The sequence below is a fragment of the Lonchura striata genome, chromosome 3 (genome assembly GCF_050655825.1).
Source record: "Lonchura striata isolate lonStrDom1 chromosome 3, ASM5065582v1, whole genome shotgun sequence".
Taxonomy (NCBI): Eukaryota; Metazoa; Chordata; class Aves; order Passeriformes; family Estrildidae; genus Lonchura; species Lonchura striata.
In genome coordinates, this window is record NC_140705.1 from 68,264,168 (window position 1) to 68,290,921 (window position 26,754).

The window sequence follows — 26,754 nt, forward strand, 5'->3', positions numbered from 1 at the left end:
AACCCAAGCAGTGGTGAGAACAGAGTGTGTGGAAACAGGCTGAATCACTGCAGAACTTGTGAAGTAACCCTGGAACAGAGCTGCTAGAAGTCTTGCAAGACAAGATTAGTCAGGAAAAACTAAACTGATGCTTGGAATACTAACACCGGGAAATTAAATCTTCAGCAACATCAGAGAACTTGAAAATGCTGCAAGCATTAAAGACCACAAAGCTACAGAGAATAAGCCAAGAAGTTTTACATCTTCTTGCTCATAGAAGTATACATTTTTATTTTATAATCTTGATACAAAACAGACAGAATTTCCCTCCTGAAGTTACAGCATCCAGGCCCAGAACCCTTGAATTCTTCTATGGAAGAAAACAACAATGCTAATCCTTCTGCAATTACTGTGCTCTTGGGTTGCCATTTCCAGTGGTTGGCACCAAACAACTAGCATTTAGTTGCTTAAAATTTAAAGATACAAAGTAAATCAATTCACTGACATGAGGCATTGAGATAATATTTCCTCACTCTGTTCCTATCACATAAGAGCAATACCAAAGGGTAAATTCGAAGTCTAAAACCCCTTTTTTGTCTCACTGTAGCCTACACACCATGTTATATGAGAACAACAAACAGGAAGTTGAATCTCTCAAGACATTATACATGCTATACATATTCATGTCTTTATACTTCACTCCTAAACCACTATAGACTTTCTGTGAAATTCACTATCAAACAGCAAATGCTGCAAAAATGCAGCCACAGAGATTAGTGTGATTGATAACTACTGGTAGTTATCAATCCCAGATAATGATGTGTGACAAAAAAAAAAGGTAAGAAAAAACGCAAGAAAAAAGTAACAAAACAAACTTCTTTTATTAACTTGATCAGCAGTTACCTCTGATTCTCTGCCAGGCCAAAAAAAAAAAAAAAAAAAAAAAAAAAAAAAAAAAACCTAGAAAAAAGGCTTCAGCTAAACTATAGGTTTCCTAAAGATGGCTTCCCAATGTGTCATTTTGTTCTATATAAATATCACATAAAAATCTGAATTTGAATAAATCATCTGGCTAAAAAAATCCCCATAAGCATGTCTTATTCATTTAAGAACACAGAAATATTTTACTCCCTACATTAAAAAGATTGGAATAATTAGAAATTACGACAAATATTAGTTCCAGCACCATGCTAAATTATTCCAATTTTGCTAATATTGACCTGTTGGAAGGCAGAATTAGAAACACTTCAAATATACTTCATTATTAATATTTCTGACACTACATTTATGTTACTACTTTTCTAGAAATGGGAAACTTTACAACAATGAATAGCAGACACAGCAGTAAAAATTAATCAAAAGTGAATAATATTGATTGTCTGTTTCCAGATTTATATGTAAAAGAAACATTTATATTTATGGCTGAGGCAATACTTCCACTACAAATGCCTACTTTCAAGCACTTCCAGTGTTTTGGAAAAGAAATTGCCCAGGAAGATAAAATTTATCAATTCTTCCTTTAGCCTAGTGAGGATTTCTCTTCCCCCATTCTCCTCCTCCTAATCTGCATAGGACAAAGAAGAAATAATAAAAATCTTCCTGGTTATTTTAGAGCTAAATGAGTGGAGGAGGGAGGAATTTTTCACAGGTTAAGGATCGTGACTAAGCTTTTTCTGTTGTTGTATGATACAAGGAATGTGAATCATCCCTATCACTCAAGAAAGAAACTCACGGATAAAGAATAAGACAGACAGCCGAGTGGGAAGGAAAGATGGATCAGCAAAGAAATAATGCTAAGAAAACTCCTCTGACATCATTAAATCCAGCCCTTAAAATAGAACTGCTTATCTAGCTGAGAATTTGCTCAGTTTTGGAGAGTGACAGTGAAGTATGACCATACCATAGAAAAGTAAACTCTTAGGGGATGAAAATAAGTAAAGAAATCAGTTTAGATTTTGAATTGGGAACAGACTGGTAATTAAAGTAGAAAATGAATAAGCAACACATTTTGGAGAAAATTGCAGGTAATTGTTTAATGTCAGTTATTCAAAATACTTGCAGGTTCAAGTGCTTTGTCATATTCTTAATGAGACCAAAAAAAACAGAAACAGAAGTCCAGCAAATGCCAGTGACAGCCCAATCCCAACGGCTGTCCAACCAACCTACAGTGAGATACAAAACCATCAGAACAGCATTCTTGTGACAGAAGAAACAATATGCTGTCCCTGCTTTCCAAAATGTTTTACTGTAACTTCTGTTATTTATTCATTGTCTCAAGATTTTGTATTTACCACGTAATGCTACACTCTCACTGAAAGGTTTAGTATGAATTGAAAATTAGAGAACTCAGACAAAAGTCCTTTCTCCACAGTCTGCCTTTGGTCCTTCATAATCATAACCCCAAAACAAACTAGAGTCATTGTGGTTTCTAAATCCATTTTTTTTTAAATTCTGTATGCTTTATGTTCAAGAAGGTAAGTTTGATGCTGTTGTTAAAAATTAATGAATATAATTAATTAAACTGTAGGAATACATAGGAAATATAATACCAAACTTAACTTCCTTACCTTCAGCATACATTTCTGTAGATCCATGAGAAGGGAAAAAAAAAGGAAAACATGTGAAATGAACACTGGCTTTCAGGTGCATAAAAATGGGATTTGTTTTCCCTAAAAAAGTGAGTGGGATACACTCACTAGAAACCACATTTAAAAGGAACATTTATCATTGCAATTAGCATAATTATAGCTCGTGCTAGAAAGCAAAACGGCTACTCTGAACAAGGCTTTTTTTGTTGCTGTTGCAATAGTTTTCTCATATTTTTCTTCACTTGAAATAATATAGCACATGAAATACCTATTACTTAAAGATTAAACATAGTACAGGTAAAACAAGAGCCGTGCCCGATTCTCTTAAACAACTTGTTCTGATGAGTTTCTAACAAGTACAATGTGACTCAAAATGTAGTGCTGAAGAGCAAAACCACTATTGTAGAAACATACTGTATGCAAATGAAAAATAAATTAAGAAAATTTATATATTAGTAAGACTTCATGCACCGATTTAAAAAAATCAAGTGCCACATGGTTGATACTAGAAGATTATGGACATTTTTAGGTTAATTTTCATGAATGTTGCTCAAGAATAAAAGGAGAGTGATAGATTTTCTTTGTCAGACATTTTTGGCCACCTTCCCCCTTTTGACCTCATCTGTTCATGTTTTGATATCAAAAATGTGAAACTGAGGACTGAAGTTTGTCTCCATCCCAAATGAAAAGATACTAACTGGAGAGCTTCCAAGCAAGGCTGGCTGCTTTAATTTCGTATGCATTTTTTTGAAGAGAAGTATCTTAAAGACATGCAAAATGTACAAGTTCTCAAAGATGTACAAGATGTTCTAGCTAAAAGAGAAAAACCCCTATAATTAATACTCTTAAAATGTTCAAAGACTTCTCTCCTTCTCTTCTTTTAGGGCTATTTGGTTGTTATCAGTATAGCTTTGTAGTTGTCACTCTGAAATTTTGCTGCTTTTACTGGGTGGCTCCAGAAACTAACCAGGAATCTTTGCTAAGATTTCTACAGTGGGATGTAATAAACAATTTATGTAGATGATTATTTCAAATTAATCTTTTCCTATTTGCGAGAGTCTGTATTTGTCAATACAGACTTTCACCTGCCAACATGCTGTCAGTTTATCAAGGACATTAGCTCTATCAAAAGACCTTAGTCTCTTCCAGCAGTCATTCATATACAAAATTTTATTCTGATAATTACATGATCCTATTGTTTCTTCCCATATTAAAAGTACAGTCAACAACAGCCCTGTAAAACTTTCTGGTTTTCTTTTTGATAATTTAAGTGCTTGATTGTAATATTTTAACTACCTTCAAATTAAAGTGAATAGTTTATATCTTCTATTGATTACTAAAGTGATACAGCAGCTTCTTGTGCTGGATTCTTTGAAAGACCAGATTTAACAATTCATTCTCTTCAGTTGATGTATTAAATGAACTATAGCAAATGAGAGAGAAACAATTGTCATCTAATTGGGTCAGTCATATGATATGCTTTAGAACACCTTTGGTTCCTTAATAATTTTTAAGATAATTTACACATGATTCTTAGAGCTAGAATGTGCTGTGAAATAAACCCCTCAAGAAAACCTGATAGACAGCAGTGGGTGAGGGAAATTTGAACACGTATCTATCTATCACTTTAAAAATCACCATACTCTGAAATGTTATTGCAAATACTTAAACATACGTTATGCCCACAAATGCAAAGTGAATACCCTTATGAAAGCTCAGGCCAAGCCTGAGAAGTTACATATCATGACCTGTGAGGGCCACAGCTACAAGCAAATGGCCAGCACAGAGGGTTCTGGACATTCCTGACATATTGCTCTGCAAGAACATTCTCCAAGGTTTTTAGACCAAATCTCTTCTTAGCTAAATGAGAATGTTTACTTCGAAAAACATAAACTCTCAGCTTGGGAAGAAATAAAAAAAGGAGAGAAAGAAAAAAAAAAAAAAACCAGCAGAAATTATGTACTTTATGTATGCAACATGCTGTTACACAAGAAATTCCTTCAACTCATTCTCTGCAGAGGGCAGAACTTCCTCCTCCTTAACACTTGTTCTCTGTGTCTCAGGACAATTGTGCACATCAGTTTCTGGACTAACATTAGCAATTCAGAATGCATATATGAAAATTAAACAGATAGAACACACATATAATTTCAGATTTCCTAAAGTCATTCTAGCTTCCCGTCCTGGTTTCGTCTGGGACAGAGATAAGTTTCTTCCTAGTGGCTGGTGATGTGCTGTATTTTGAATTTTGTATGAAAACAGTGTCAGTATATTCTAGCTGTTTCTAAGCAGTGCTTATACTAAGTCAAGGACTTTTCAGGTTGTTTTATCACCCTGCCAGGGAGTAGGCTGGAAGACATAAGAAGCTGGGAGGAAGCATAGTCAGAACAGCCAATCAAAACTGGCCAAAGAGATATTCCACACAATATAGAGTCATGCTTTGTATACAAAATGGGGAGAAAGCTGGCCTGGAACCACTGCTCAGGAACTGGCTTGGCATCAGTTGGTGAGTGCTGAGCAATTGCATTGTGCATCACTCGCTTTAATTCTTTTTTCATTATGATTATTATTATTTTGTTTTCTGTCCTATAAAGCTGTCCTTAACTCACAAACTTTACCTTTTGTTCTCTCAATTCTTGCCCTCATTCTATTGGTGGCTGGGGATCCAGCGAGCTAGCAGCAGGTGCTTAACTGCCTGCAGATTTAAAGGGTTGAGATAACAATGCTCTGACCAGAGTATGCCATAAAAAATATTTATAAGCGTTCATTTTATTAGTTTATTAGTCTCTGGTTGAAATGTTGATTTATTTGCTCTCATAGTTCATGGAAATGGAGAATCATAGAATGCTAAGGGTATAACCAAAAAGCCAACCATTTAAAGGGCTAGGGGACCTTTAAAGATCATCTAGTCCAAACCCCCACAATGAGAAGTGACAACTTCAACTAGAACAGGTTGCTCAGAGTTTCATCCAATCTCACCTCGAATGTTTCCAGGGATGGGGCACCCACAACTTCTTTGGGCAACTTGTTCCAGTGTCTCACCACTCTCATCATAAAAACTTGTTTATATCTAATATAGAATGACCCTTTTTCAGATTAAAACTACCAAACCCATCCCATCACAACAGGCCTTAATAGAAAGGCCATCTTTCTTACAGCTGCTATACATGTTCTCAAAGTTGAATTATGTAACATCTTACTTGTGGTATGTGTTCCCTGCCAAGCTGTTTATCACCTTTGGGGGCTGGATTAATGCCATTATTTTGTTGTATTTTGTAACACTGTATTAAGATAGGTTAAATTGAGATACATGAGACTAACCTGGAGTTTGTACGCAGAATTGCCACCACCTCTGTGTTCCAAGAACCATCTATTAGAAACTATGAGTAATTACACCTTTTATCTTTACTTGAAAGAGAACTAATCTATGGGGGAGCTACCTTCCTCCATCTTCCTCTTCCCCAGGCTAATTACAACAGTGCTTGAGAATTCTGAATATCATCAGGATGTTCAAACCAGCATGTTCCTATTGCTAGGGCTCCTTAATATGCTTCAGGTCTTGTTTATGGTTAAAAAAATAGTTAAAAATACCACTCACAGATCTGCACTGAGGCTGGATAGTGGTGAGTGGTAGGGTGTGTGGGATAGAATACACAAGTGCTTAGGACAGTGATCACCTCCAACATTTTGGAATCACACCTCTGAACAAGTGCAGAATCCTGAGAAACTAGTAAAATATTTGGAAAAAGTATTCTGTCATTCCGGCAATTCCAGAAAGACACAAATCACCTGCTTGGACCTGACTCAGGCCTACTGAGCCCTGTTCAACATTTTTCAGTACCCTCAAGGGGCAGAGAAGGTCTCTGGATCTGATGGCAAAGGGACAAGCTCTGCAGCTACTCCAACCCTGGCAACAGGCACTGCAGCTGAACCAAAGAACCAACACATGCCTGCATCAGTCTTCTCCGTACACAGAAAGAAATATTGGAAGCAAAAGTGAGGCCATTTAATAAGGAATGAAAGAACATCTTCTAAGAGGGAGCAGGAGGAAAAAGTTGACAAGGCAGACTATCCTAAAGCAGGGCATCACAAGAACAGGAGGAGGAAGAGAGGTAGACACTGATAAGGGAGAAGAAAGCAAAAACTCACAAATGAGGTGCCAACCACTGGATCTCTTTCCCTGAGTGAGCTGTGAAATGTGTGAAAATATTTCAGCTACTGTCTAGTGTCTAGGTAAGTCCATTGTCACCTTGCAGTTCCTATGTTGGGAAAATGGGAGCAGCAGCCCAGAATTAGAGGGTAAAGAAGTGAAACAGCTGGGATTCCTTTCTAGGTAATGAAGCATTGACAAAGTGGCTGGAAAAGGGGTACAAGTCCTTAGGTTCTGAAGGCAACTTCTGTCAGATGTGAAAGAAAGGTATCCCTTCAAGAAAGACATTAAATGTCACCTAGGCAAGTGGGCCACCACCAAAAAAGGTATCCAGTCCCTGAGGAAATTAGCCAGGCTGGAGGTGGATGAAATGGCTGGCCAACTCCAGTAACATGAAAATCTTTTTTCCTTCATCATCTCAGCTGTGGAAAAACTGGTCCAGCAGCACAGAGATCCAGCTCACCATCTGTATGGACCAGTATAAGGAGTAAGCTTTCCTCTGCTCAAAAGAGAGGACACAGTGACTACACAGCACCCTGTGGTTTGACCTGAGTGACCACAGAGATAAGATGAGGAACTAAGCTGGAAAATCTGCTTCAGTCCTAGAGGCACAAATATGTGAGTTGCAAGGAAAGACCATCACAAATGGGGTCCCTCTAGGAAAATCGCTGGTCCAGTTTCCTGTGGGAAGTTCTCCAGAGCAGAAGGGCTGATCTTACTCTTGATTGAAGGGATTCCTAACTCATACTTTCAAGTGAGTTGTCAAAACTATTGCTAGGACTACAAGGACCTTGTCCACAGAAAGATGGATTAAAGGGACAATTGGACTTTTCTAGACTTTACTGGACTGTGTGGATCCAATGGTCTGTCTCATCAGACCCACGGTAGTAAAAGGCTCCAGTATACACCAAATGTACAGCTGTAATACCTTCAATTCCCATTTGTATTTCTGGAGTGACAGGGAGATCCCAATAACTGACTGTATTGGAGGTCAAAGTAAGCCTGACTAGGAATGAGTTGCAAAAGCACTCTGCTGTGACTGAGGTGAGGAGAATGAGTATGCAATGAGTGCAGTAAATCCTCTGCAAGTGAGACCAATGCAAATTTGATGACTAAATGCATTGAAATTACCACATTCTCCTTCTCTTGTTAAAGAAATCAGTGTCCTCTGATTTTAATGCTGTTTCCTTAGTGTCCATTTTTTTCAGAAGACATCATGAGAGGAAGGACTAGTAATTCAATGTAAGGAACAACAGAATAATCATATTCCTCTGTTAAAGCCTTCAGTTGCATATGCTATCTGACCTTTTGGGGACAAATATTAATGTGAGTGCTTAGTATCAAACAAATATCCTCATGGAGGAACTAAACTGAGCACTCAGCAGCTGGAATACCTGACTGGCTTGGAACAGGACTTGAAAAAGGAAAAGTAATAAAAAAGCCTTTGCAGAATTTAAAATCATTATATTTGAGAATATATATATCATTCTATTCATCCTCCTAATTACTTTCTCTTTCTCAAAATAAAGCAAATAATTGATACTTAAAACCTACAGAAAGTTTATCTGAGTACACTTAAGGATGTGGTTTTAATATAAATATCTACAGCTGTTTGAGACCATTATATTCCTTGGCTCCTTGGACAGCTTTCAGGTAGCTTATCACTTAATATTCTAATTTATCATAATTTCACCTTAATTCTTGGGCTTTCTGGCTACATGCAAAGAGGAAAAAAAAATACTTATATTTTATTTGGAATTTTTTAGTAGGAAAGTTGCCAAAAATCCTTTAATTTAGAGATAATCTCCTATGTCTTTTGTACAATTTTTATAGCATTCCATTTGCTACTTAGAAATATTAGCTTTTTACACTAACCTATCCAACAAGTATTGAAAACAAGTAAACTGAGACAGTTTGCCATAATTCACAGAACTTACTGTTGCCACACAGAACCTAGCTTGAAATTCTCAGATCTATAACAGGGTTTGAAGGAGAAACACCAAAGAAACCCTAGCACACATTTGGAAATGTCACTATTTGATTGAGATAAGTTTTAGTCAGTATGCACACAGATTTCTTTAGAAATTAAAACGTGTACTTAGAAAATGTTTGCATTAGTTTTTTGGGTTTTTTTTGCTGATGTGAATTTACTTGGGCTGCAATTAGCATCCACTAAAATATACAATACACTAAGGATGGAATTACAGATACAGTTGAAACTATCACTGTAGGTGTGACATTTTAAGCACCAGTTCCATAGTCACTCCATTTTGATATCATCATATGGTATTATCTCTTATTTTCCTCCAAGATGTATATTAGAACTGACTTCTCAGTATATAAAACTGAGTCAACACTGCTCATATTACTCCCTACATTGAGCCACCTCTGCTGTCTGTGTTACATCTAAAATTTGAATGTAAATTCTTTATATTTGAGCATTAAATATTTGTGCACAAATAATGTACTTTCCTACAGCAATATGAACAATCAATCTATATTTAAGCAAATTAAGTGTGAGCAAGAAATTATAAGAAAAAATTGTCCTTATATAATTCATTTAATGCTTGAAAATCATACTGATTATAAAGTACTGATGTACAATTAATTACTTTAATAGAACTGAAGATGTATTACTTGAATCATTTCCCTTGATGAAGCTTTGTTTTGTGGCTCACTCCAACCTCCACAAGAACCCTAGGTTGTTTCCACTAGTCAAATTCCATTTGTTATATTTATCCAGTCCACACTACCAAAGTGAGAATTTATTCACTACTTCTCAGCTTAGAAGTCTCTGTAATGAAAGCAATTCTTTTGAAAAGTGTCTGAAGTGTTTTCTTAATCTGCAAGTTCATTTTCTCCAAAGAAATCGAAAATTAGCTTCACTAGTGCCATAAAACTGCCATAAAATGCCATAAAATATAGTTACTACTTGAGGCAAAGAGAGAAAAATTTACCATTACCCTCAGCAGAAGATTTGTCTGTCTCAAAAACTGAAGACAATGCTAAAATGTTATAATTAGCATAACTTTGCCATCAGCCAGGGTAAACATGAAAATTCTTGTACCTCGCATTCTGAATTTAAGAAACAACACACTTCATTTCCTTTCAGGTAAAAACTCTTCAGAGTAATCCCTCCAAAAAAAAAAAAAAAAAAATCTGGATGGCTCTTAATGCCAAATTTTCAAAATAATTTACCAACTAGATACAATCAAATGTGTAAAAAAGGCCAAATTATTACATCACCAGAGATACCCAAGAAAAGTTCTTATCCTTACACTGAAACCTGTTGTAGAGCTAAGCAGTTATCCTGAAAACCAAGGTAGATACTCAGGTGTTTTTATGAGTACATTAGTCCTGTTGTATTCAAGTACACAACACCTCCCTTGAGATCACAAATTTGCAAGCACATTGCTAATTCACAGAAAAAGACACTTTAAGATTATTTCCTTTATTTCATAAATACATTAAAAGATTTAAAAAATGTCAGGGAGATTAAAGGAATTCCTTTCACTATGTGTTATTCATTTTCATCTTACTGCATTACTCTCATTTTCTCTGTAAAGAAAATACATTCAGGGTCTTATAAATTTTGGCTCAAATTTAATAAATCCCTTTGATCAAATACTGGGGGTTCCTCACCTTGGTAGTTTTATAAAAAGCAGAAAAAATATTTTCAGATATTAAATGGGAACCAGGATGCCTTGCCTCCACTAGGTTTTACAGTGGGCAAGATGTCTTTAATCTACTTGATTCTGCACTGAAGCAGATCTACAAGCCTTCACTCTCCTACCCGCTCAGAGACAAAAGGATCTTGAAGTGATTTACTTTGTACCCAGCTTCAACTGAGAGCATATCCCTTTAGTAGAATAAAGATTTTGGAACAAAATCACAAGAAGAATTATAGTCATTTGACAGAAGTACACAGGAACTGGAGTAATTTCTTCTAAAACTTTTGTAAGTACACTTCACAGGCTAGAACAGCTCAGAAACTAATGACTTTAGCTTATACTTTGAACAGCATGAAACTGCTTACAGCAAGGTTCAGCTACTAATTTGCCCATTAATTTGACATGAAGCTTCTCTCTGGACTTGGGCTTTAAGGTTTCCACAGACAGAACCAAACACACTTGCATTAACCTCGTGCACTCTGTGCTGGAAAATGGCTTATCAAGCAGTACATGTGTCAGAGTGAGGTGCCTGCCCCAGCGAGCATGCAGCTTTACAGCAGCCAGCTTTCCACTGCATTAATTCACTGCTCCAGTGCACCATCAGACCTCTGGTAACACTCTGGAGTTACAGTCTGCTTTCCTGGCCAGACTGGAGCTTCACCTGAGAGAGAATAATTTAATGCATGAAGTAAAGCCAGTATGCACTCCACCCCCATCAGAGGGGTTGTCTGGATTATAGAATCAGTCTATTAGGGAAAGTACATTTACCCAATGTAACTTGGAATGACACATTTAGCTTTGCTCTCATGAGAACCAGTTCTTTTAAAAATGGTTTCAGAACACATTTTGATGAAGCAGCCTTTCTGAGCAAGATTTTGATGTTACTAAATTCTGAATTTAAAAACAAACAACCATTAAAAAAACCAACAACAAACCACCAAAAGAGCAAATCTATTTTCTATATATACAAGTAATATTACATTTTCCATTAACAGATTATGAATGCTTCAGTCAAAAATAAGCTATGTCAGTGGCTTAATAATAAACTAAGTAATAATATTTTTTTATAAAAATAATAAACTAAAAATTAACTTCTGGCATATAATATTTCATGCATTGTGGGGTATGAGGAGAGCTGCCTGTATAATACTGAATGTGCTTTTTATTGTCGTTTTTTTCTCTTTATAGCAAAATTCCTCATAGGAATAATAATCTAAAGATGTATAACCAAGCTTTCTCAATTGTAATTATAAATTGGACAAAATTTAAAGATAACCTGACCATCAGTATGTCTTTAAAAATCTCAAAATCAATTGTATAACAATTGATGGTTGTCATAAATACCAGATTCACAGAATATGGATAATTCTGTCATACTGATACAATCAGCAAAAATTAATACTTAACTGCAGTTATTGTGTAATAAATATTATAAACATCTGTGACATGTCTGTGACATGTATGTGACATAACACAGATATTTCTGAGTACAGTATAAACAGTGCTGAAAAGCCTAAGCCACTATTTAAACAATGTACTTACCTACAGAAGTCTCAGGCAAGCTCTAAATGGAGTCACTACTTACTATAAAGATGTAATAATCACAAATTAAAATTCTGTAATTTCTGGCTGAAATAAAATGAGACCAGTGCTGTAGTTATGTTATTGGCCATATTTCAGAAGACACCTGAGGGTGTCTCTGGTCATGTGCAGCCCAATCTGAGTATTATGAAACCAAGTAGACCTATTATAGTCCAAGCTTTCAGAGAGGCCTCAAATATTTTCCAAGGTGAACAAACAATTCTACATACATTTTACAACCACTAACTCTCACATAACACTGGTGTTAGAGATTACATTGAAGAAAAACATACATAAATATGTCCCACAGAGGGGAGTTATATCAGATGCCCAAACAAATATGTATGGTATACACAGACACATTAGGAAAGGCCTTAATAACACATTAAGCAGAGAATTGTGCTTTATTTGCTAAGATCTAGAAAATATTGGTTTTGCTCTGTAGCAGCTGTTCTCCAACACTTAATATAAATACATTTGCAGCTACACACAGCATCACACATAATTTATCAATATTAACTATCTTACTGTCATGCAGTTAAAGATTACAGTGTCTATACTGAAAAAGACAGGGTGGGTTACAAAATGGAGCTATAACATTAGACAGCAGGGCTCAAAACTGAAAGGCAATAATCCTACATTTATATCACATGATTCTGTGATCAAATTTAAAGAGATAAAAATAATGAAATTTGATAGGACAATTAAGAAGTGACCAGATTTTACATGACCATGTATTCATGTCTTTTTTTGGTTTTTTTGAGCCGTGCAAGTTGAAGGGTCATGAACACACAGGGTATCAAAACAGACAGGTTAGACTCAGTGGCAACATGAAACATTTGGGATCAAGTGAATAAAAGACAGAATCACATACCCATTTTTCCACATCAACTAGCTGTAGAAAGAAAAAGCAAGAAATCAGTAAATCTCTTTCCTTAAATACAGCATATCAAAGTCTATTTTGAAGTTAACATTTCTTATTTTCAGAAATGTATCTAGTATGAAGGAAAATATGTTCTATTCTATAGCTTCTAGTAATGAAGATAGTCTCCTGGTATCTTCTCTTTAAAATGCCAATACCTCACTTTCTGTCTTTATTTTGTGGAAAGCACTTCAAATTCTAGAAGTCAAAAATGTCCATTTAAAATCAGATAACAGGCAGCAAAGGAACTGATGCTGAATTATTTCCACACTGTATTCAGTACCAACCAGTCAAAAATGCAGAATACAGAGTCCCACAAATCATCTCTTCATTTCTTCTTGAGTAAAGCTCTGCCATTAGTGAACATGCACTTGAAAAGGTTTCACTGCTGCTATTCATGGTTTGTAATTTTAAAGAATGCTATAATATTGAAGTTAAAATTAGGGGTACCTGACAAACCCTGACCCTACAACCTGCAGCATATGAGAATATCTTGCCTAAGAACAAAGAACAGCACATAAAAATGTCATCCATTTCTTCTATGGGGGAAGTGAGAATAACTCCAAAAGCTTAAGGTTTTATATTAACTAAACTCTTTCATGACTCAGTAAGGAAACAGATTTTAAGTTACTCTCTCTAAAAAGTCTTTGGACTATTTTACAGTCTCAGAAAGGATTGAGAATACCTACTAGAACACAATTCAGATACTAGAGCATTTAGCATGCTATTAAATACTTAGCTGGCACTAAGAGCAGTATATCTGTAGTAGATTGGTCTCTGGACTTTGCACAGAAAACGCTGCAGAATATCATGCCTTCAGTGGTTTTACTGCATTCACATATTGACCTTTTGCTAACAGATGCCACATAGAAGTTTAATAATTGAGATAGTTTGCTGCAAAGCAGGAGCAATTTTCAAAATTAGCAATATCTGAACTTGCTTGTGAAATTACTGTAGTAAAAGGCAATGTACTTAGTTCTCAACTGTTAAAACAGCTCCATTCAAAGTAAACTTTCTCACTTTTAATATACATTTCAGTTAAAGAGCACCTTTATGGTTTTGTTCAGTGGTACACAAAATTCTGATTTGCGCCTATTTATTTTCTTAGCAATCTTTACTGTGACTTTTGTTATCAACCAGAGCTGCAGAAATGCCTCCTCAAAAAAAGCTAAATGTATTAAAACAGATACAAGATAAGAAATTATTTCATAAGATGTTGGCAAGTTATAAAAGTAAGTAATGATTTAAATCTAAATGCAACTACACTGTCTTAAAAAAAAAGGAGTAAACAATAGACAAGTTAGATTTATGTACAATTTTTTTTTATTATCTTGCCTTTGATACATCTTTTGTTTTGTTAAAATGGTACATGCTCTGAAAACAGCACTGCAAGCAATTTGCCTGTGTGACACTGCTAGAAAGAGGTGACACATGCTTTATTGCCCTGCTGTGAGAGAAAATTGCTGTCCCAAAGTGTAAGTGAACAAGGCAGCCTCAACTGTTATCAGAGAACCCACTCAAAGCTCAACAGCCATTATGTTTTAAAATTAATTGCCATATAATTGCTGATTGTCCATTTACTTTATTTTAATGGACACCAGATAGCTTCATGAGTCATGTGCAATATTTTCCAAGTATTTATACACTGCACACACTAATTCTACATTGGTAAATTCATGTTTAAATAGAATGTCTCTCAGGACAGCCACTTGAACGGTGCATGTATACTTACATGGGAATTATTGTGAATTTATCCAAAGAGATTTGATTTTGAAAGTGTGGTACAGTGCACAGCACAATAAGATTCTCCATTTGTAATTAAAGCTGTATTTTATAGGCCTTCTGCTGTGAGCTTTGTCAGAGACCTCCCAGGTCCCGCTGTGCTCCCATTTCATCTGTGGAAGAGTCCTATGAGGGACTCAAGTCACAAGAAGACATTTCTTTCTTACAGACCACTTTGTCACAAATTCTAAGATTTGTCTTTGCAATATATGGAGATAAAATTTTGTCTGCTTTTGGAACCTATTCTGGAAGACTTGTGACCTGGACATTTAGTATCCCATTTCGGGGAGGAAAAAGGCATAAGTATGCTAGAATATTATATTTACTCATCTGGAAATTTCTAGGAACACAGATTAGGTAAAGCTAAAAATAAATAAGATTACTCCTATCCAAGATTAATTGTCCTAATGTAGACAAAATAAATGTAAAACTCACATAAACAGAAATAAATGAAACAGTGGATACCTCAGTCTAGCACATGTATCTAAGATCTAAGCTATGATTCAGAAAACAAGCAAGCAAATGTTTCACAACACATCTAAATACAGATTCTGTTTCACACTGACACCTCCCTCTTTTGTCTATCTTCAAGACTAGAAGCCACAGGAACCCTTTTCCCATGGAATTCCCAGCACCCATCCAAATTCAGGAAAGACTAAGATTCAAAGCTTCTGTTGCTATATATGCATTAGTCATTAATCCAAGGGGAGAACTCAAAAAAATTCTAAAAAATAACAAAACAAACAAAAAATCCACATATACACCAGAGAGCAAACAAACAAGCAAACAAATTCTAATATTCTCTTCTACCAGACCATATTTTGTTACCTCTCTTTTTTGGAGTGCTTAATGTTCTTTGACCTGAAATTACATGTCATTACCATAAATAACTCAGGTTTTGCTGAGTTGTTCACCTGTTAGGAGGTGCAGATCTTTCAACTAGTCTAGGAAGGTTCAAAATTCAGGAAGGGCTGGGGACATGGTAGGCAGGGACTGGCAGTCACTTCTGAAGTTCCCTTTTGCTGTGGCATCTCACAGCAACTGCTTCATTTCAATCATATATTACATTAGACACAGTCCAAAAGAACAGTACAGTCATTTCTTTCACGAAGCACAGGAATTTTTGCCTAGTCATAAAAAAAATCCAGATCCCTGGAATTCAATACCTTTTTTCATTCAGCTTATTTTCTCTCCTGACCATTGTCATATTTTTTTGAAAAATAAAATGTTTAGGTATGTATATATTGATATTTCTTTTCTCTTTTTCTTTACCTAAAGAGTATCGGGACTTAAAACACTTCCTCCAGCAGAGGATGCAGGATCCATATTAAAACATATATATCTCAAAGGCAGTATGCTACTTAGAAATATTTTTTCTTCATGTACCTGGGTACTCAAAGATTTTTCTGAGAGGAAAAAAAAAAAAAAAACATGGCCCTGTTTAGCAATGGATATCAAAATTTAGTGAGTACGTTGCCATATGACAATTCTGAGTACAAGGATTATTATCTTACCATGAGGATGTCAAAGTTAGCAAAAGACTGAAGGATATATAATCTCTGGAATCTCTGTGAACTACTTATACTACAATAATAATTTTAGAAAAAGCTACTAATTTGAACTCAAAAGAATTATTTCACTGCCTATTGCTATCAAGTAGCCATCAACATAAATTAATGAGTAAAAATTATGACACTTGAAACTACAGAGCAGTGGATAATAAAATGGTATGGCACCCATATATCTGGGCATCTAAAATATACAAGTAGTGCTATAAAAATAAACCCAAAGATTCTAAGTTTTGTTCCAACAATCAAGCAAAATATCAGACAGTATTTAGAATGATGAAATATTCTCCTTTCTTGAACTAGAAGAGAGCACTATACTACAGTCTTAATACTTCCTTTAAAATTTCAGATAGTTCTAGTAAGTGCTTTCAATGAAGAACATACAGCCAAAACCTAAAAATTGACTGCTATGCTAATCCAGAAACCTCAGAGTGATCTACATTTGCTGACTTCTCTTCAGAGCACATCAGAGCTCCAATCGTTTCAGTTAAGTTTTCATTTTAAATTCACGTAATCCAAATTGGAAAGCTGTTTTTTCCCAAGTACTGCAGATACCCAGAACTACAGTAACCAGACAAAAGCCAGTTAAAAGAGCAGGAATGTTATTCTGTTACCCCTATTTTCTCTTGCCATAAGGAGCCATGAACTAACTGAAGAGAAATAAAGAGGTATCTCACTGGCATTATGAGGAGTTTTTTTCATTTTTTAAATTTGACAAAAAGCAACATCACATAACCTTTACTGAATGTCCACTAATACAGAGGCATGAATTAAAAGTGCAAAAGCTACAAAGTAAGCTACTTCAAGCTATGAAAATAACCTCCCATTCCTAATTCAGGCTTCTGTATTCTATTTTCTTTCATCTTCTTGAGCAGCACACAAAAATACTAAGGAATTTTATTTCACAGTGTATAGAAGAATCTCAGCTGACTCTGGATAATCACATTCTCTACGAGTATTTATGAGAACTGCCATGATAATTATAATATATTGCCATGATCCACACATGGGATTGTGAATGAAAACTCAATGAAGAAATGTATAACATTCACTAGTAGGTGTTGTATCTTCCCTTGCACTTAAACTCATTTATCTGAACCAAACTCTTATTTTAAAAGTTGCAATTTTTTTTCATTTCTCTGTTGTGGAAACTGAGAACATATAGTAAAATCTTTGTCTAAAACTTTATTAAAGATAAGCAAGACGAGAATAAGAAGAATTGAACCAGATTCCAAATTGAATTGTATTCTTTACTTCTATTATAACTCTTGATTAGCTTCATTGACACCTTGACTTCCTGAATTTAATATTTAACAAGCTAATTAATGATATGCCTTCTCTTCCAGCCCAGGCTTGTCTTCCAATGTAGACTTTAGTCATCAAGACACTTGAAGTGCTGTGCTTTCATGTCTCTTTGGTTTAACTCCTTCTCTGCATGTAACTTAGATCAGAAAATATTACTGGGCAAAAACAAAGTAACTTCTCTCCCCCCAACATAATTTTTTGCTGACCATCACTCTAGAAAAAAACCTTTGAGCACATTAACACTCCAAGGGTCATGGTAAGGCCAGAAAAAAGGTTTGCTGCTATCTACCTCCAAAAAACGAAACTTGTCCAGGATAATAAAATATTTTATTTCATGCCATACCTCCTCATCGCAAACATGGTGCATACACTAAAGAAGGGCCCATGTGCCAGGCCAGAAGTATTTGTGTGTCACAATTCTGTGATTTGAAATAGATACTGATTTTATTCCTGTCCTTGCTTGACCTTGAGAATAAGCAGAGTGCAAAAACACTGTGCCTGCCATTCTTGATTTCTTCCAGTACTTGCAGTTGATCAAAGTGCAGTTGATCAAAGCCAAGCCATATACTTTTTGTGCCTTATTTGAAATGGCCTGCTAACAACCAGTTCTGATGTTAAATAGGGTGCACTGAGTAGAAAATGATAGTATGTGTTTCTCTGTGAAAGCTCCATGCTCCATCCCTCTTTTTTTTTTCCCACTGTTTTACTTCCAGTTCCTATTTGCAGTATGCCATCACTAAAGTGTGTAGTCAGTATTTTAAGTAGAATAAGACTCTAGCTCATTTTTTCATAAAGTTTTCCACTGGCATCGAATGCATATGTCCATCTACATGATACAAAAACCCACACAGCATTGAACAGTGAGATCCTCTTCCTCCTCCTTCTGTCATTTTCTGTCCTTGCAGTAAGAAGCACTTAGGCCATGTAAACTCAAAAGTCTGGGATGGCAGACCTTGCAGTAAGTACAGAATAACGTTGCTGGACATAGCAACTCTGTCCCTTTTTATGACACACCACCATCTGATAAAGACTTATGCAAACAATCTCTTAGGAAAATTACTACATTTTGTTATGTCAGTGAGTTATGACTGGTACCTGTAGACAATCCATATGCTAATGAAAAAAAATCAAAGTATAGAAATACAAAGTTTAATTTGGCCTTTTTGCTTGAAAGTTGGATTAAGAATACTTTCAAGTCAGTAATAGGAAACTAAAACAGCTCTGGCTTGTTATTACAAGAAACCTCTGGTTCATTCCTGACTTTCTTCCTACATGTGGGGGTTCTTCTGGCAAACCTAAAAACATTTTCAGCCTGTCATATTCACAGCTGCTGTTAGCTTTCAAATAGGTTATTAACTAGGCTACTGTAGTGTGAATCAGAGAGCTTAAATTTTCAAGAGTGCATTTAACTGCCAATCTTCATACTTTTTTTTAAGGAAGTACCTTGGTAACTTGGCTTATTCATTAACATACAGAACACTTATTAAAATAAATGGGAGGTGTTACCTCTTTCTGCAGGCATGAGAGATGAAATTACTTTTGCCGTCCTCCCATGCTGAGAAAATGACAAAGCTGCCAGCTCTCTGTGTTATCTTGCTGCTTACTAATAAAAAGTAATTAATGAATTCAGAGTTCCACAGTTGGAGATAGGTGATTAGAATATTCAAAAATCCACCCGCTACAGTTACATTCCTATCCGAAAATGGCTCCATTCTGTCTTAGAAGCACAGGAAAGCTTTTCAGCTCTGTGAGGAAGCACATTTTCCCTATCCCTTAAACAGAAAAGGTTACATGCAAGACACTTGATGATTCCTTCACACAGCCCTTCAGATCAGAGGATAAGGTCTTCACTTTAATCCACAGCAAAGACTATCCTGTACATGACATTAGACAGCAGTTTACTGGTCAGTGGCACAGAAAACAGATTTCATTAAAACAAGGCACCAGGAGAAGTGATTAATCAGCCATGACTGGATGATTAGATGGGAGTTAATAAGATCATGATGCAATTTAGCTAGAACGTTGCCTTACTGATGGGTATTTTGCAGACAGAATTTTCCTGAAAAATGAAGTTGTCAACTATTGGGTAGAGGTTGTGAAATTAAATTTCTTCATATTACAGAAAAAATTCAGCTTTGAATTCACACACAACATGTGCAAACAAATGCTTTCATTCTCCTAATAAGGTCAACATAGATTTATGAGTGCACATATGAGTCTGAAAAAACTCCTAGACTTAATTACAATTCTTTACCACAATATTACTGAGACTTTTAAATAAAAGATATTTGTTTCATGTCTGTTTTCTCATGTTGTCTATGATTTATTTTTGTATCCATTTCAGTGCTTCTCTAGTGTAATTGGATTGGGGGTAGAGGAAGGGAAGGGCAAGGCAAAGATTGTGATATTTGGAAGAAAATATACACATTCTAGAAGTAATGTTACTAAGGAACTAAAGAAAATACGGTTATTAGTGTCAGTAAGCAGGCAGCATACTAGTCAATCAGCTCTGCTCCATAGTTAAGTTCCCCTATTAGTAACAGAAATGAGACAAGAATGTATAGAAACAATCAGTCTCACAGGATAGGGAAAAATGTGCAGCAGATCCAAAAATCACAGTATAAATAAAGGAAATAAAAGCTATAAAAACTTAACAAAAAAGAAAACATTTATATCGATGCTAAATAAACAGATACCAGTTTTTTAATTGTTGTACTCTGAAGTCAGTGCAAAAATCAGTATTTATATATATATATATATCAGTTTAATCAGTTAGGTTTATATTAGAAAGACAATTAGCTCAACTGTAGTCTATTTATTTGGTTACACCAAGCTGCAGAACAAATTAAACCTTTAGCTAAGTACTTCCTCACAGATTGAAGTCTTCACTTAGACATGAGTTAATGTTATGTGTTTGCATCACTCCCTTTAATATTCACATTTACAATCCCATTTTGGCTCTCTGAATCTGACTTCTTGATTAGTCCAGTATTGCTGTCAGTTTGAAGTGATCCAATAAGCCAAAATAAAAAGAAACTGCTGGAAATGAAAAATCCACTCAGAATTAGGAAATAAAAGAAAGGAAATTTTCCTTTGGAATGTAATTAGACTATAAAAAGGAGATAGTTATGAACCAGAATTTCCTAACTTTTTTAAATGCAAGCAGAATAACCATGTAAGAAAGAATTTAGAAAATGCTTCCTACTCTACTATATTTAAACCAACAGCTATATTTGTAGCCTTTGAATCCTCAAAAGATTTCCATATCAAGTTACATGGAAAGCCCCTAAACACTATCCTATCCTATGTACAAAAGGTTTCAAAGAGTGGCCTGTGGTAAAAGACATTGTGAATAAGATGCTAGGGTGAAAAAAGAAAGAGAAGTAATAAGATGAGAGAAAAAATGTTTTGACATGTAACAAAATAATTTTTGTACTTCACTGACAAATTGTATCAAGCAGAAATGATTAATTTTAACCATGAAGACCTACAAATCACTTTATTTCATTAATCTCTGGCTTAAGCTTTTACTTGTGTTAAGGCATTATTTTTCTTTGCCCTTTTTGCATCAAAATAAAATCTTGGTCATCTATGAAATTGATTAGAATTTCACTGGGAAAAGTTGGAAAAGTTAGTGGAACTCTTGAAGAAATCCCAGTAGAAAGCTTATTGCATGTGCTATTTCTTCTCTCAATTCATACCATGGCATACATGAGTTGAGAAAGGACTCAGCAAACTGGGTAGGGTCAGACATCTGAGGTACAAAAAGGCTGTGCAGTCTCAAAACTCAGCAAGTCTGTGGTTTTCCACGCAAAGTTCTCAGTTCCCTAAAAATGTTTTATTTTATACTTTGCAGCATCTTGGAATACTCAGAGTCACAAGAAGCACTGGAGTGTCATATTGCTTGCAGTAATACCAAGAAAGCACACAGAAAGAGAACTGTGGTCTTTTGGGCAGAGGCAAATGTTGGCTGCCTCATATGTTCCTCCAAAGATCTCCAAACCCACCAAAAAGCCATTTCTTTAGGACAAAAGTTTTGTATTTCCCTAAGTAATGTACTAAAAAATAGTGACATATGGCTGAGGAGAGGGAATAAGAAACACCACCTGAAATTTCTTGGAATAGACAAAGAATTTAATCAGTTACTGACATTATTAAAATTTGGGCAAATGCACAAGTTCTTTTAAAGAAGCCAAGCTATACCCTGTAAACCACTTATATTCTAACAAAAAAGCACCACCTGGAAATGGAATTTTACAGCAAGACCAAAATGCATGAATACCTAGATAACTAAAATAGTTTGTTGCCAAATGACCTACATATACACTAGACTATGTCATTTTACCACATTAAATAATCACCAGTAGGAAAAGCAGGATTTCCAAATTTGTCGCTTTCCTTCTGCTATTTGTGTGCCATTATCTTGTGATTCATCCCAATGTTTCTTTAAATAGAAATATCTTTCAAAAAAAGTGAGTGTTCTGAATATTTGTCAACAAACCATCACCTATCAAAGGCTGCCTCAGGAGTGGAAGCTACGTGTACCATCATCACTACAAACACAATCCACTCTATCAGCAGTATCTGCAGAAACGAACATTAACTACAAAAATCATATACAACAATACAAGACTCCCCAAACTGAAGCAGATGACAACAGCCAACAGAATTAGAACACAGGTTTACTAGCAGAAGCCTGAATACCCTTTGTTCTTGTCAAGTTTCTTTTCTTTGCTCTGTTTACTTAGAAATACATCATTTCCATAAAGAAAAATAAGGCTTGAGCTTTCACCCCTATTACATAAAAAAGCAAATCAATGCCTTATCTATTTATACACACAGGGAATGGCTATTATTTAAAAGACTAAAGGGTTAGTTCAACTGTCGAACTAGCAAATGCTAAAAAGACTATAGCCAGGCAGAAAGAGGAGACTGCAGGGGAAAGGGAGAACAATCTTCAGAGCTCAGCAACTATTATGTTTGTAAAAAAAATATTTATGTATCAAGATTAAAAACCTAATCATGTGGGGATAATACCTCCCCTTCTCACTTACCATGTACTTCTTGGCGAATCAACACTACCACAGTCACTAAGGAACAGGTGGTCTTCAAAATAAATAATTTCTCCACAAATGAATGGTTGTTCCAGGGAAAGGTGAAATAACACCTGTTCTCACTAAACCTATTATTTTTGCTAAGATATCATAGTGTATGATACCATCATGGTGTAGCTACCATGGATTCAAAATTCCTATTGCCCTGAGATGCAGTTACATACACATAGATGAATCCTCATATGGAACATCCCCATTCAAACCTGCTCAGCAACAGAGTTCATTGACAGCACCAAGAAATTGTGAATGTTCATCAGCAGCTCTGACAGACACACCACAGAAGCAATACAGAGATAACCCATCCCACGCCCAATTCCTTCCCATTTCCTGTTCAAGACAGGAATCCAATCTGTTCAGTCCTGCTCAGTCTCACTAGACCAGTTCTATCTCTTCTTTTAATGCTACCCTTGTTGCTGTTGTTCAAGTGCTACCCCTTTGGGGAGGACCATTCACATCTAAACTTAAACAATATGGGAGTCTATAATGCATACAGAGCACCATTAGAAGCAAAAGCACCCCAAAGGTGCTGAACCCTGCAGGATAAAGAGAATTAGGAACAAACTCGCTTTACAAAAATCTTGACTGAATTTGAGGATAAGGGGGGTTTGTTGTTTTCTTTAAGTACCAAAGAAGGTATTGGTAACTCCTGGAGGTTGAACACACTGAGCATATTTCAAGAGGCAGAATCCCATGTGTAATCTCCCAGCTCCAGCTGCTGAGATCCTACAGAGCTGGCTGATAGAAGTCTAGTTTCTTGCTACACAGTACTACAGGCAGAATTAATGTTTTCCACACTGCCAGCCTCTGTAGCACTGCTATGCATTTCCTACACTGATAACATTTTATACTACTCACCAAAATATTTTTTAATTTGCTATTATAAGCCACTGAGTTGGAAAAAAGGATCCTTCTTGTTTTAAATTTTGAACCAACCTAGTTGAGTATTTCAGGAGGCTACCCTTATAAAAAGCCATTACAAGACAGATAGAGACATGGAGAACTTTCATATATATGATAAGGTGTTTATTGAGTATAAGCAGTCTTTAAAAACATTAAATAATTATTACTTTCAATCTCAATATAATTGGACAAAAGTAGAAGCTATGTTTTATTTAATTTAAGCACTTGGGCTTTACAAATACTTCACCTTACAGCTGTGCACATTGCAACAGATAATACAATGTTTGAGTATCACTTTATCCAGTCCTTGCCCCAGCTGAGAGATTAATGTAAAACTGCACTTTGTACTATTAGTAGTAGTAGAATTGTAGCAGATAAGAATCATATATAACTATGAACAATTTAATATCTCAAAATACTTTTGACTAAGCTAAAGTCTAAGGTTTTTGTGTTTTCAAAAAATTATGCTTTTAAAAAACAAGGAAAAAATTTAAGGCAAACAGAAAAATGTCACTGTTTTATGCTGCAGCCTTTTGCATGTCCATAAGCTTTTCAACATCAAATCTGCCTCATGCAAAATGTAGATGAGAGTGTGATCACTTACTATTCTTTTTCATTCCAACTTGTTGTGCAACCATTTTACTAAACATTGATTTAAAAACTCTTCTAAAGACAAAACAATTAAATCCTATCCATTTTATGATATCCACTGCTGTAAAGCTAACCTCACAAATATTAATTCAGTTGTCACTATACACCAGATGACATTTCAATAGATTTTAAAAATCTGCTAAAATCAATGGGATACACAAAGCAGGGAGGTTAGTCTGAGACACCCAGGACCCAATTTCTAAAATTATTTTATGTGTAGCTTTCATCAGCTATGGTCCTCAACACATGCATAAATCAGTCCCGAGGTATGAAGACAAACAAAATCAGAAAAAGTGCAAGTAGCAATCACCACTTATCTTATTGATTCCAACTTCTTATCTACACTGACCTGGTTTAAAAACTCAGTGTGTTACTAGCTATGTTGAGACATCTGGTAGAATTAACAAAATGAATGGTTTAGGAGACTATCTCAGCTTTACATAGGATTCTGAAGCAAAACTGAGACTCTTCAACATTCTAGAACAGCATCTGAAAGTGAGGATTTGGGGTTAATCTTTTCATCATTTTGCATAAATAGCCTTTAGTACATTGATTCCAACTGCTGATCAAAAAAAGGGGGGATTTGGTTCTGAAGATAAATTTAACTGTATAATTTTCAATTTTTCTGTGCTTAAATTTCATCAAAAAATTCCAAGCTCTTTTAGGAACTAACTGGGAATCTTTAAGGAAAGGCATCAGTATGTTGCCATATTTTATTTTAACAAAATATAGCTTATAGATAGCACAGGGATAATACCTATAGAATTAACAGGTAAAAGGCATAAAAACAACCAATCCCCTTCTTTTTCTCATCCAAGGTAGAAACCCACAGAGTGCACCTTGAGTTCCTCATTCAAATCTCTCTGCCAGTATTTCTCAGCTGTCCTCATGGCAGCTCAATACATAAAAGTGCCAGTTTCAGTGACTTCTACATTGCTTATATTCAGTCAGCAACTTTTAGTCCAGCTATTCTCAGCTTGTTCCCTTGGACCACATGGAATCTGAACCAATTCTTGCTTTAATCCTCACTTTTCCATTCTTCTTCAGTGGCAGAATTGAATTTGTTACAGTTCTCCCTAAATTCGACTGCAACAGTGCCTGAGTACTCCACTGAGTACACATTCCACAATCAGATTTTTCCTTCTACGACCAATGTTCTTCTTCAGATGGGCTGGGAGAACACCCAAAAGTATCAAACAGAAGGAAGTCTGCTTCCAGCTCTGAACCAGCAGCTCTCTGGAAGACCAGCCCTCAGGAGCTGATATTGGCATGGACAGAGCTTCACATCTTCATTACCATCCAGGAGGACAGGATAGGGCTGCCAAGCACAGCAAATCTTCATGGCATGCAGTATTAGAATAGCACAGCTGCTAGGCAAATAAATACGTAGGAAAATGCAGCAAATGCATACTGAAGTGTTCAGTAGATAATATAGCAACTAAGACCAATTTGCAGGAAACTAAAAAGATATTAACCCTACATTTAATTTTGCCTAAAAGTAAAAAAAATTCAAGCATACTAAGGCAACTGAGAGCCAATTTTTCTCCTGTATGATGAAGTCTAGAAAGACAAATAGAAAAAAAAAATTCAAGTTTTTCTCAGAAGTAAAAAAAATCAAATACATGGGATTTTCTGAATAAGTACTTAAAATCATTTCAATATAAATTCTAGAGAATCCTAAGGTCTCCTGTTGTATTCTAGTTCCTAGTTTATTATGTCATTCAAAACAGAAATTATAACTACTTATACATTCACCTGCTTGCTACAGGTGGCATGCAAAGAAATCCTTACTTATTTCTCTACTACATTCTTTCCTAGTAAGCAATCAAAAAGCTGACAGTTGAAGTGAAAGGCCACAAAAGCAGCTGGGAGAAATCCATTGGGTTCCATTGAGGATAAGTGAGTTTGGTGCATCTGTCCTGCTGGAGTCATTAAAACACAATTCCAAAGGAAACACATTACGCTCCAAGTGCAGATGATTTTCCTAGCGAGCAGTTCATGTAGCATGAAGCCTAGCCATTAGCAAAGGAATTGAATGTTCCAAACACTTGGCTAATAAAGTCGGGAAAAAAAAACAACAAACAAAAAGCCCTACAGGAGTCTCAGGCTTCAACATATACCTGAACCAAAAAAAGCCCAAGCATATACCTCATGTTGGTAGAACAAAGCATAAATCAACGAACAGCAGCTCCAGAAGCTCTCACCAAAATAGATGTCTCTTACTCTACACCCTCCCAATGATATGAGATTTTCCTGTGGATATATGGTACAACAGTAGAATTGGAATGTTTTGGCACTCACCAGTATTCTGGTAGACCAGAGTGAAGAGAATATTTTATCACTGCTGACAAAAACTAATTAAAGCTCTGTAAAAGACAACCTATGAATAGAGTTCTCAGCCACTCCAATGGGATGGCACAGTTAAGAACAAACCTCTGTTTGGGATACCAGGTCTCCCATTCACACACAGAAGTACAACACACTGGCATGTGAAAGCAAGTTACATACACCTGTATTTATATGCATGTAAAATATAATCCAGA

The 26,754-nt window shown here is 35.7% G+C and overlaps 1 protein-coding gene across 8 annotated transcripts in view; it reads right to left on the reverse strand.

Moving 5' to 3' along the window:
• RYR2 (ryanodine receptor 2) overlaps positions 1-26,754 on the reverse strand; it is a 381,438-nt gene that overhangs the window by 236,530 nt on the left and 118,154 nt on the right. For 6 of the 8 annotated variants that reach the window (XM_021527071.4, XM_021527068.4, XM_085576770.1 and 3 more), the window contains exon 4: positions 12,844-12,864. The exons of the other annotated variants lie outside the window; for them this stretch is intronic. In XM_021527071.4, the coding sequence (XP_021382746.3) occupies positions 12,844-12,864 (21 nt within the window). The remainder of the gene's footprint in view (positions 1-12,843; positions 12,865-26,754) is intronic. 8 annotated transcript variants of the gene reach the window in all.